At 42.2% G+C, this 12,658-nt stretch overlaps 1 protein-coding gene across 1 annotated transcript in view; it reads right to left on the bottom strand.

Annotated features, from left to right (window-relative positions):
• Nucleotides 1–4,144: 4,144 nt before the first annotated feature.
• LOC307042958 (uncharacterized protein) overlaps nucleotides 4,145–12,658 on the bottom strand; it is a gene marked incomplete at its 5' end in the record, with an annotated part of 9,162 nt that continues 648 nt past the window's right edge. Inside the window, 5 exons of the mRNA XM_079687115.1 lie at nucleotides 4,145–5,396; nucleotides 8,261–8,451; nucleotides 8,663–8,746; nucleotides 10,785–10,929; nucleotides 12,466–12,656. Of these exons, the coding sequence (XP_079543241.1) occupies nucleotides 5,250–5,396; nucleotides 8,261–8,451; nucleotides 8,663–8,746; nucleotides 10,785–10,929; nucleotides 12,466–12,656 (758 nt within the window). The 3' untranslated portion in view covers nucleotides 4,145–5,249. The remainder of the gene's footprint in view (nucleotides 5,397–8,260; nucleotides 8,452–8,662; nucleotides 8,747–10,784; nucleotides 10,930–12,465; nucleotides 12,657–12,658) is intronic.

Below are 12,658 nucleotides of genomic sequence, written 5' to 3'. Positions count from 1 at the left end.
TATGAGTCTTAGTTCATCAGCGTAACCATCTTGTTCAATTACACGTGCAGCGCGGTGTTGCGTTCCCTGGTCATTCACACTGAATGGGAGTATTGTCATAGCGGTTGTGAATATTTGGTTGTTTGGTGTTGTGGGAGAGCTTGTGACGAATGTGGTGTCAGCTGCATTGTTTTAGGAGTGAATAATCCCTATCAAAAGCAGCTAGTTACTTCAGCCCTTCTGTTGTTCTCCAGCTATATTTCCCATCAATGAGAAATCTGACCAATACAAATCAAGGATCTTTCTCTGCATGAAGTCTGCTGTTTCTGACCATGGCTGAATAAAAACAGGCGTACATTAAAAAAAGTTTTCAGCTTAACCTGTTATCTGTTTCATCATTGTCTTGGTCTGAAAATGTATTATTACTTGAAAAACTATTTTTAAAAGTAGCAATATAACTTTGAAATCTACAGTATTAGTTATTCATTTAAATAATGAGTAGAAAAACGCTAGAAGAACCAATAAAGAAACATAGAGCTGAGAGGCTGGGGGATAATTATCTGTGGTTTGTGTTATATCAGTGTCTTCAAAGGCTCCAAATCGTCATGTAAAACCAACCTTCCTCACAATTCTCGTCTGAAGTTTATTGTCTGACACGTGTATATCAACAGCAGTCTTTGGGTGTATTCATAAGCATTTGCTTTGAACTACAGAGGAGAAAACAGACAACATGAAAGAAAGAAACGTGACTTATAACTGCATAGGGTGCACGGTGAGTAAAGGGCTAAGGCCATACACTGTAAATAGGTCCTCTGCAGATTTGGCAGGTGATGCATAATGATGAGATTTCTTACAACAGTCCAGTATGATGGGACCTAGATATATGATCCCAAAAGCTTCATTAATTGTCCCATGACTCATATGGTACAGCTTATGGGTTGTTTGTCTGGGCCGGCTTTTGAGAAGATTACATCTCCATAATCAATAAAATGAAACCATCCAACGGAAAGTAAAAAACAAAACATCTAGGAAAATAAACTTTTCCGCCTCAAATATACCCACAATAACAGAGAAATCTCAGCATGATCACCAAGCACAATTCTCTGGGGAAACTTCTCATGAATATGGATGGCGGTGGAGAAGTTGTGACATTCTCCAGATGTGCTTGATGAATTTTAGTCTAAGTGTGGCTGCGGGAACCCAAGTTCTGCTGACATGGCTTTTGTATTCAATATAAAAATGACTGGATGATCTATAATGTGGTTGAAAATAAGTTTTTCTGAGGAAATTAATATGATGCCAATGAGTTTTATTATGTCTAGGAAAAACACGATCACATGGTCCCAATTTGTGTTAGGCCAGATCCAGTGGTGGTATGTAACTAGGTAAATTTACTCTCGAGTTACTTGAGTTACGTATACTTCAAATACAAATATGTTAATAGCCATTTAAGAGGCAAATATTGCTCTTTTTACTCCAATTCTTTCATTATATAGCTTTATTTGCTAGCTACTTTGCATATTTAGATTATAATACAAAATGAATCCTGATAAATTACATAGGTTAAGCTACCCAGGAATATAAAAAGTGATTAAAATAAACCCCTACCTTTGAAGACATTACTGCATCAATATTTCTAATCTACATATTTCTTAAATAGGGCATTTTGCATTATGATAACTTCCCCTTTTGGTGCTTTAAGTAGCCTCCATTTTGAGGCGTTTTAAATACAGGTCTCTTACTTAACTGAGTGTTGTTGTTTTTTTTCACTGTTGTATTGCAACTTTTAATGAGTACTTCTTTCCCACCCCTGGCTGGATCACCTGTTCAGACGCTTCCCCCAGTCACAGTGCTGATCGCCTGGACGAGCAGAGCTGCGTGCAGCCTCTGGACTCATGGATCTCGTCACCCGATGACCTGGAAAATTGGAGCGTAAGATCTGCAACATCACTTCAACCAGCAGACAACATGCTGCTTTGAAGTGGGAGTGGGCCTAAATTGGATTAAGCAGCATCTCTAAGGAGCAGCTCCCGTAGATTTGATTACACACGCCCCCTCACCCAACACCTCCCGATTTTCCCGGTTCAGATGAGACGAATCGGGGCGGTGCTCAGTGCCAGAGCTGGTACTCCATTTCTTAATGTGTGCCCATCTGCCAGCCATTTACCTGATTACTCCGGGATAAGTCAGACAGCTCGGGCTCTGCCAGGGCAGCTGGGAGGCAAGAGACGGGCTTTTACTTTAGTACAGGTGGACACAGGAGAGATAAGGACCAGATGACCCTTTTATCTGTGAACACAAGCATCCACAGATCACCAAAAATGGCGATAATTGACATGCAAATGGAAAACATCGGCTAATTATATATTTGAAGTGTTGGACTGCCACACAGACTATTCATTTTGCACCTTAAACAACCATTACACCGAAGAACATTTCAAAGAGGACAAAATCTTCTCATTATCCGCTCTCAGCTTAAAGCGCTGTTTAAATAAAGTCCAAAGCACTGACTTTGAATCCTCCACACAAGCATGGCACACAGACCACCTTCTATTTATGAAAGAAATAACATCCAGTTCTGGTTTAACTTGGGCTCATTATGGTGGAAGTGGGTTCCAGGGCCAGGAAGTTTCATTGCTTTCCAAATAAATCTCACTAAACAGAGCTGTAATCCAAATTCCTCCTCTTGTGGAGTCCTCCTTTTACGGGAAAACGTTCAAAAGCTAGTTTAAAAGTCACACAGTATCCATGTAGATCACTTGTTGTAATATTTGTACTGAAAAAACAAAGGTAAGTAGCGTTGTTGATTGAAAACAAACCTCCCCCCTCCGAAAAGGCTGCTTATTTTCACCCACCACAGGCCTGTCTCTGATTATTTCCACATAAGGGGGTAAAGCAGCTCTCAAATTCAAACCAGCTCGTGAAAAAATTATCAAAAAAGAATGAGGCCCTTTCCTTTAATATTCCTGGGCTTTTACTGAGTGACACAGAGGGTTTTCATTACCTTGCTCACTGCTAGCAAATCTTAGACATCAACTTAATATGTTACATAGAACCTGGCAAGGGAACAATCAGGAGGTGCTGTGGGCGGGTGTGATAGTGTGTGTGCCAGTCAAAATTACTGGTTTGATTCAAATAGCATAATGTGCTTTGTTCCCTCTGCCATTGAGAAAACAAGCAGGGGTATATTCTTGGTAAGTAGGGAAAAATAGGCTGAGTAAACCCCTGCTATTACTGACATGTGGCACTGAAAACGGGTGATCCTAGTTACAGCTCCTCAGCTGAGTGGAAGGAGGAACTCGTCACTGAGCGTAAACAGCTCTTTTGGCTTAGTTCTGCGAGCTAAAATACCCCCATCCCACCCCGTCTACCCCTCCCTCCCCCCCTCTCGACACCCCATCTCCTTGTGCTGTGTGGCGTCAGCTGCAATGAGCTCCAGATGTGGCCTGGCACCCCTCCAGTCACGGCACTGGATGTGGTTTGAAGGTAGTTTGGAAACACCACCCACCAGCGGACCCAATGAAAGTTCCTCAGACTACAGAGAGGTTTTTCTGTCGCTGGGTCGTGTTTGTGCGGACTGAGGGAGCGCAGAAGTAGTGCAGCACTTGGTACAAACATCTACCAAAAACCCAGGGGTTCTGCCTCTCGTATGTGCATGTGTTACTTATTGAACATGCTTTGAATAAGTAAGTATATGAGACAATAGTTGAAAGTATTTCCATCTGTCTCAGTAGATATGTAAATATCAACTTCCTTTATTCACCCCCATCCTTTGTACCCTTTGCATATAAATACTGGTTTTAGAAAAGGGTCCCAGTGATGTGGGCTGCCTTTGATAACTAAAGAAAGGACTGAGATGTCTGTGTGAGAATGGAAAGACAAAACCTAATAACTGCTAATCCCTTAAAAAAGTTGAAAAGTTCAAACAATTATTCCAGCACAGCGGGGTTAAAAAAAAAGAAGGTAATTACAGATGAACACTGATAGTGAAGTTAGTATTTAGATTTGCCATTTTTACAAAGACACACAAAGAAATATAGATAATAACGGGAATAAGACATTAGCAGCAGGTTTTCTAGATAAGAGAGTTCACTAACAAAAAAAAATCAACCGTCAACATCTGCTCTGAGAGATTAGAAGTGTAACAGATTTACACCAGTGGCAATGGGTTCAAAATAGTTTATTTTACAAAGAGACGTAAAACTAGTTACAGTAATAGCAGCTGAGACATTTTGCTATACAAGCCAGGAGCAAAGATATGTAGACTGAGCAGGACTCTTCTACACTCCATAACAAATTAGAAAAGATGCCACAAAAAAATAGTTTCATGCTTTTTTGGTTTTTCTTCTGTAGCAAAATGTGACTATAAGTGCATTATGTTGCACAGCCTTGCGTTGTGCAATGATCCTCGTATGACTAATGATATCACTGATGTGTGAAAAACCAGTTGGCAGTTTAAAAAAGAAAGTCTGCTGTTGTGTTCACTTGGAAACTCCATTAATACAGAATAGATACCAGAGTGTGGTATGTGACACAGTACATGTCTACTGTACAGGCAGATCAGGGGTGTCCATCTATGATGTCCTATCGACTAACTTTTCTCTCTATCTCACAGTCCCCTCGATTAGTTTTCCAACAGTGTGTTGTGAGGATCGAATGAGGCCACTGTGTGTGAGCTGCCAGCTAATTCACATGGTGGGCTGGAAAAGAAACATTTGTTTTTTAGGGCAATAGCTCCCCCTGTTGCCACAAATAACAAAATGTCCGACAAAGTTTAACAAAATAACCCAGATGTTGGCCTCCGGTTTTAATACAACATAAACCTGACATATGTTCAGAGAAAACAATCAATAATGCAAACGCTGATGTCTGATACAGAATTATTATGAATTTGACGACAGCTTGATAAGAGTGGAGCAGTAACAGTGGTGTTGTTTTTTGTACAAGTTTATGGCAGTGTAATTACTGCAGCAATGTACACTAGAAATCCAAAACAGGTTACTTATGGTATGAAGCTGGCAATATAATGTCGTATCCTCCCAGTTTTGTTCAGCGTCTCTTTGCTGATGTATAAGGGAGAAAAAAAGGGCAGAAACTAAAGATTATATTCATTGATGAATAATTGTTAATGTTGTCCCAGTATTATTTCCCTTTCTTGTCCATCTGTCCTTCTATCTAATTAAAGTAACAATGTCAAAAATATCTTCAAGAAAATAAGTCAGAAAATGGTGGGGAACATTTGAACATTTGAACATGCAGTGTGTCTGTGGTCACCGAGGTGGCTTCAGGAGCTCCTGCAGGTCTCCCTGGGGTGCCAGCTGGAAGGGAAGCAGCAGCCTGTTGTTGGCCTGGCTGCAGAGCGCTGCACAGCTCTCCATCAGCAGCAGACACACCTCTTCATGACTTCGTTCTGCAGCCTGCTCAAGCATTACAAAATACAGGCACCAGGTTAAAAGATCAATTAATCTACACAATACTTGATTGTTAAAACAAGCCTGAATTATTTCCTGAATCACAGCAGCTCCATTTCAAACATCAACTAGGACAAATAGTTAGGAAAATAAACAAGACAACAGAAATGTAACAAAACATTACAATCACTAAAGAAAATATTTTCAAGACCCTTTAACAAGCATTTGATTTGGGATTAAACTAATTATTTAACTTTAGAGTTGACTGGTGCCCAGAACATTGCTTCAATCACATCCTAATACATTTTGGAAAGCAGTATCTCTGATTTGATGGTTATAGTTTATATTAGCTGTTGAGGATGTGGTTGGGGTCAGAGACAATGTTGTTGGAAAGCCTCAATATGTTACTATGGTAGATTGAGTCATGGAGTTTTTTAAAGGGTTGACATCAGTGTTTCCGCCAGACCAGGGCTGAGAGGGCGTCCACCCCGAGAGCGGGCGGGGGGGGGGTGGTTGTTTTGAATTTTGACTTGAGCCGTCCCTTTATAGATGCTGTATTTTTACATTAGTGAGCAGGATCATTTGGCTCGGCTCTCTTAAAGCGCCGGCTGTTTCGGCTCCCAAACGGCTCTTCATGTTACCACAGTTTAACACAGAGCCTCAGTTTCGCCGCTGAGAGGCTCTGGTGCTCACAGCTCACGTGCGTGCTTCACTAAAACCCCACCGCTCATCGCGTCCAAATCGCGCACGTTCCGTGTTGTCCTGGCACCTTTGATGTCGGGGAATCAATCTTCAATACTCCGAAAATAATCCCACCAGACTCCTTTGCCCCTCCAACAGCGGGATGTCCTTGTCCTTTTTCCTTTTCGTCATTTCAAGCGATAAAAACTCTCGATCTTCTCTCGAATTATTAATATTTTTGGACGCCATCGGCTCGCATTCAGGGCGTCCCGAGCTGAATAAGGGCGTCAAATGACGGCAAGACGGCCCCCTGGCGGAAACGCTGGTTGACATACAATCTTTGAGCAGATGTTTATTTGGTGCTGCAGTTTATTTTATACTGGTACTTTTGGACCTTATGTAGAGGAGACGAACCGTCGTCCTCGCAGAGCATTCGGTCTGCTCGGTGCTGCAGCAGGAGTCTGACCACATCCATCTGATCAGAGCTGCCAAATAACCTCTCCATAAAAGTGATGTTCTACCCAGCTAAGATCATTAATTATACTTTAAAATACCACTGGCTTTTTTTCATGGTAAACCAGGTAGAAGACAGCTTTTGGGGTTGTTTCATTAAAGAAACAGTAAAGCATGGTCCATACTCTCCCATCTAGAGAGTTTAGATGGAGTAGGAGCCATGCTGAGGACAGAGAAGGTTGTAGTATTTTTAACTCACCCTGGCTTCCTCTTACATTTGTTTACAGAAATAGAGTCAGGCTCTTCTCTGGCCAATGTATAGGTGGAGAGCCAGGCTGGAGTTGGAAAATGGTAAATAATGGAAATATAGGAGAGACAGAACCACTGATACCTTCAACAACGGTCAACCATGCAGAGTGATGAGCGAACCCGATAGAATTGCCCGCCAAGCAGGTGTACTCCCCAGCGTCCTCAAAAGACACATTTCTCAGTTGGAGGATTTCCATTTCCTTGTCCGTGGTGTTAAGGCCAGCGGTCTAGAAAATAACAAAGGAAGCAGACCCAACAAGAAGCCCAAGAGGGGAAAGGTAACCATGAGTAAAGGATTCTGAAAGAGAAAGGGGATGGAGGAGCGTTCTCCTCCTCGATCCAACACCATCTGCCCACAAAGTACCAGAGAGAGCCCCTGCAGAGGACTCTCCTTTCTGTTAGTGGAGAAGAGGGTTAGGTTGACTCCTGAACTGGGCCACCCCATCACCACATCAAATACCTCAGTCTCATCTCTACATGCAAGAGATGGGCAACATGGAAAACTCCGCAGCAGAACAGGGCACACTCACAATCATACAAACTATGTAAGCATCAGATAAAAACAGGAGGTCTGGGGAACATAGCTAAGCAGAAGGAGGACAGCTGGAAGAAAATCTGGTGACGATCGGGCCTCTCCTATATAATTGGACACTTTACAAATATACTCTCCGCTCTCCTCCTCAGTCACATTGTAGAGGGCCAGCACCTGAGCGTCCGAGCTATTGACCCCAGAATGCTGGAAATAAAAACATGTCATGTGCATCACAGAAAATCAAATGACAGTAAAGAATTCAGGAGAAGTCATGTTGGTTATGTGCAGAGATTCAATAGCAAGATACACTTCATATATTCAGTTCCTAAAGCTTTAAGCCACTCAACTTTCAGATAACTAAAGTGAAATAGAAAAACAATAATGTGGCCCAAAATATATGTAACATTAAACCTTTTTCATAGAATTTTCACTCCCAAATGTTGCATCTCCTCTGAACATCACAGCAAACAACTCTAAAATAATAAATGAAACATGAGTATTGCTGTATTCGCTATCCTGATCTGCGTGACGCTAATGTGCAAGCCATGCAGTAAATTATTATTTTTAAAAAAAGAAGATGGATACCTATCATTTATAGATTGTAAAATATAAAATGTGTTTTATCAGGAAAAACATTTATTTAGCTCCACTGCCTGTCTTGACCTTTTTCAGAGATTTGAAAGGTTAATCAAAGTCATATTTTCCCATAAATAAGCACTACATTTTTAGATTAACACATTGAATGCCTTTTAAGACTTTATGCAGATCCGCAACTACTGGCTATCTAAGAAAATAAGTGGCATAGCAATACAGGGCAATATATAAAGAAGCATACCAAAGAGTAATTTATACTGGTTTGTTGCTGCAGGAGTGATAAGAGGAAGCTCCTACCTACCTTGAGCACACGGACATACGGTAATCCATCAGAACCGACTCTGCTCCCGTTCACCTTGATGTGCTTCAGCCACTGTCTGTGAGGCTGAGGGTCGCTGAGCACTTTGCACTCAAACTCCACGTCGCTGCCCACCACGGCGGTGCGGTCAGCGGGCAGGCCGGCCTGCAGGATGGGCCTGTGGGGAGAGCGCTCTGAAAAACAACAAGCCGTTTAGACAGAGAGTGAATACCGGTGAATACACATACTTTACAGAGATGCTGTATCAGTAACCAATGTGAGTTTGGAAAATTCCATAGTATAAATCTATTTTAGTATACCTCAACAATGGAATTATGATCAGTAGAAATGGCCATGACATGGGACCTGTAATATACAGACAACCTGAATGCAGTTTAAACTTACCGACTACGTCGAGCTGGTGGGTGTGATTGATGCTGCCGTACTGGTTCTCCACCACACAGGTGTAGTTTCCCTTATCAGAGGGAACTACAAATTCCATGATGATGAAAAGCAAAGGTTACAGTGACTGGCGTATAAACAGAGTACAGATAGGACTGCTGCTTAAAGTGACTAAGTATCCAAACATGCGGTTTATGGTATTAAACAGCACAGGGGATATCCCAGCTATGTACACAGAGATGAGTTCATTTGTTGGCAGCTACAGATGTGTTAACTCAAAAAAACCTCCCCCACTGCAGGTCAGTTTAGGTCCGGATGGAAATGGTAAAAATAGCACTTAATAGTGTTTAAGAACCGTACAATCAGTACTTAAGTTCAACTCAAATTGAAGTAACGTAGATGAGGCCAGCAGCTAGCCCACAGAGATGAAGCTAAACTGCAATTCTGCATTTTACATTAAAAACTGAAAATAACTTGTGTTCTCTCCATCTTCTTTTGGGGTTGTTTGCATTTGCTGATTTCATTAAAGAGCCTGTGACAGCCTCCCAACAACTGTTGTGCAATGAAATATTGGGCTACTAGTAATCTCGAACTGTCAGTTTAAAAAAGAAGGTGCGATACCGTTCCGATAAATATCAATAATTTCAAGCATCGCGGGGAAATTCCTTCGACTCATTTTGAAGTTTTGGGGGAAGCCGGAAGTGACGTCAATGCGGGAACGCTTCACTGTGCGGCGAGAGCCAAACACGGACAAAGCGTGTTGTCATGCGTAGAAATGGTGAATTACTGAGTTTAGGCACGTTAATAACGTTTTAATGAAGTTGACTACAGTATATTCATATTTGTCAGTGCTTTCATGTCAATTCGGCGAACATAAACAATATAATAACAATATAATAAATGATCGTGGTGAAGATGATGATTAAATTAGGATTAAAAATCGGTAGTGAGAGCTGCTGAATTTCCTCCCGTCGGATGTGATATAAAAACAAATCGATTATTTTTGGAGTTGTAAACTCAAGTGGATGAAGCTACATTTATCAGTGCTTTCATGTGAATTCGGCGAACATGATACATTAAATGATCGTGAGGATGATGATTAAAAAATCGTTTGTTTGAGCCGGTCTGCATTTCCTGATGAAAAAACAAACCGATGCTTTTTGTAGTTGTAGTACACCAACATGGATTAAACTTGTGTTTTTTTTTAACCACAATGTTGGGGAAATTAATGGATAAAATGCACAGATTAATTCCCACTCCGATCTGGACACTATAGGTCCAACGTTTCCCCGCAGCGAGGCTTCCCCCGTTGACAGTTTACGTGGGCTGGGTGCAGTGGCGGACTGGCCATGCCGGTACCGAAGTGGGCCGGTCGGATAAGTCACTAGCACATCCCCCACTCCCCCCGTTGACAATTTACTAGCGGTACCGAAGTGGGCCGGTCGAGAGTCCCGGGGTGATTTTTAGTCCCAGTCCACCACTGGCTAAATGACCGTATTATCGCCCATATTGACGCACCTAATTCCTAAACTTCTAAAAGATACAAAATAAACCGATCCTTCAGCCTCATATGAGCTCTCAGACACGTTCAAAATTAAACTGTCATCGCTGTCTGAGTTTGCTGCTGTGTGCGCCATCGTGCGTTTACATGCAGAAGCTGGGATCCTGAACGGTGCAGCTGGAGCGCTTGGCCCGCAATGACATCACACATAATGTGGCGGGATTTGAAGAATCCTCGAGAAGATCCAGAATATGGTCAACATTGAAGGGCAGATTAATGGTTATCAAAGTAAAAATATCCAAAATCAGTTCAGTAACGGTTTTCAAGAGGACAATATTTACTCAAATTGATGGGTTTGGATGATGGGGGAAAATCGTGTCACAGGCTCTTTAAAGAAACAGTAAAGCATGGTCCATAGTCTCCCATCTAGAGAGTTTAGATGGAGTAGGAGCCATGCTGAGGACAGAGACGGTTTTAGTATTTGTAACTCACCCTGGCTTCCTCTTACATTTGTTTACAGAAATAGAGTCAGGCTCTTCTCTGGCCAATGTAAAGGTGGAGAGCCAGGCTGGAGTTGGAAAATGGTAAATAATGGAAATATAGGAGAGACAGAACCACTGATACCTTCAACAACGGTCAACCATGCAGATTGATGAGAGAACCCGATAGAATTGCCCGCCAAGCAGGTGTACTCCCCAGCGTCATCAAAAGACACATTTCTCAGTTGGAGGATTTCCATTTCCTTGTCCGTGGTGTTAAGGACAGCGGCCTAGAAAATAACAAAGGAAGCAGACCCAACAAGAGGCCCAAGAGGGGAAAGGTAACCATGAGTAAAGGATTCTGAAAGAGAAAGGGGATGGAGGAGCGTTCTCATCCTCGATCCAACACCATCTGCCCACAAAGTACCAGAGAGAGCCCCTGCAGAGGACTCTCCTTTCTGTTAGTGGAGAAGAGGGTTAGGTTGACTCCTGAACTGGGCCACCCCATCACCACATCAAATACCTCAGTCTCATCTCTACATGCAAGAGATGGGCAACATGGAAAACTCTGCAGCAGAACAGGGCACACTCACAATCATACAAACTATGTAAGCATCAGATAAAACAGGAGGTCTGGGGAACATAGCTAAGCAGAAGGAGGACAGCTGGAAAAAGAAGAAAAAAAGGAGGGAGAGAGAGCCTGTGTGCTGTGCACGGAGGACTTTGAAGGGCAAGGGAGCGAGAGTAAAAGAAGAAGATGGCAAGAGAAGCCCTTATTAGGAGGGCACGGCACAGGCATGGGGCAGGAATGGTAACGGGTCCAACATAAACCCAAAACTAAACACTTTTTTTTATACTGTTCTGCTGGGAATTTTCCATAGCATCATTTACAGTCAGGAGCACTGAGCCAGGAGAGAGGGAGGAGAGACGGAGGGAGGGAGGAGAGAAACAGCTGAGGTTGTCTTGAGTTATACGGCCCTAGTTTATCCAGCTGGTCCACTGTGTCGTCCCTGTGCTGCGCGGTGGTTACCTGTGGGCTCATATCTGGTGACGATCGGGCCTCTCCTATATAATTGGACACTTTACAAATATACTCTCCGCTCTCCTCCTCAGTCACATTGTAGAGGGCCAGCACCTGAGCGTCCGAGCTATTGACCCCAGAATGCTGGAAATAAAAACATGTCATGTGCATCACAGAAAATCAAATGACAGTAAAGAATTCAGGAGAAGTCATGTTGGTTATGTGAAGAGATTCAATAGCAAGATACACTTCATATATTCATTTTCTACCGCTTAAGAAGTTAGATTTAAGACTTTTATGCCACTTTTTAGATGCAATACCAACTGAACGATAACCAAAATTAAATAACAACTTTGCTCAAAATATATCTGTAACATAAAAATGTTTTCATATAATTATCACTCACTCATGTTTCATCTGCTCTGAGCATCACAGAAAACCAACCAATAAGTGTACTGCTGGTTACTCTATCCTGATATGTGTGACGCTAATGCGAGAAGCATGCAGTCAATAGTTAAAAAAAAGATATGTTACCAATCATTTAGTCGTTTTAAAAACTAATGACAGAAAAAAATGTACTATTCATTACTCATCTTAGCATTGTTAAGAGCTTTGGAAGATTGATCCATATTTATTTCCGATTGATGATTTGAATGCCTTTTAAGATTTTTATAAGAATCCCCTTTCACAGGAAGTACTTGCGATCTAAGAAAATAAGTGGCATAGCAATACAGGGCAATATATAAAGAAGCATTCAAAAGAGTAATTTATACTGGCAGGAGGAGTGATAAGAGGAAGCTCCTACCTTGAACACACGGACATATGGTAATCCATCAGAACCGACTCTGCTCCCGTTCACCTCGATGTGCTTCAGCCACTGGATGTGAGGCTGAGGGTCGCTGAACACTTTGCACTCAAACTCCACGTCGCTGCCCACCACGGCGGTGCGGTTGGCGGGCAGGCCGGCCTGCAGGATGGGCCTGTGGGGAGAGCGCCCT

This window comes from Notothenia rossii (genome assembly GCF_949606895.1).
Source record: "Notothenia rossii genome assembly, chromosome: 6".
NCBI classification, from domain to species: Eukaryota; Metazoa; Chordata; class Actinopteri; order Perciformes; family Nototheniidae; genus Notothenia; species Notothenia rossii.
The sequence above is the reverse complement of the archived record's forward strand: the minus strand, read 5'-3'. Positions and strand labels throughout refer to the sequence as shown.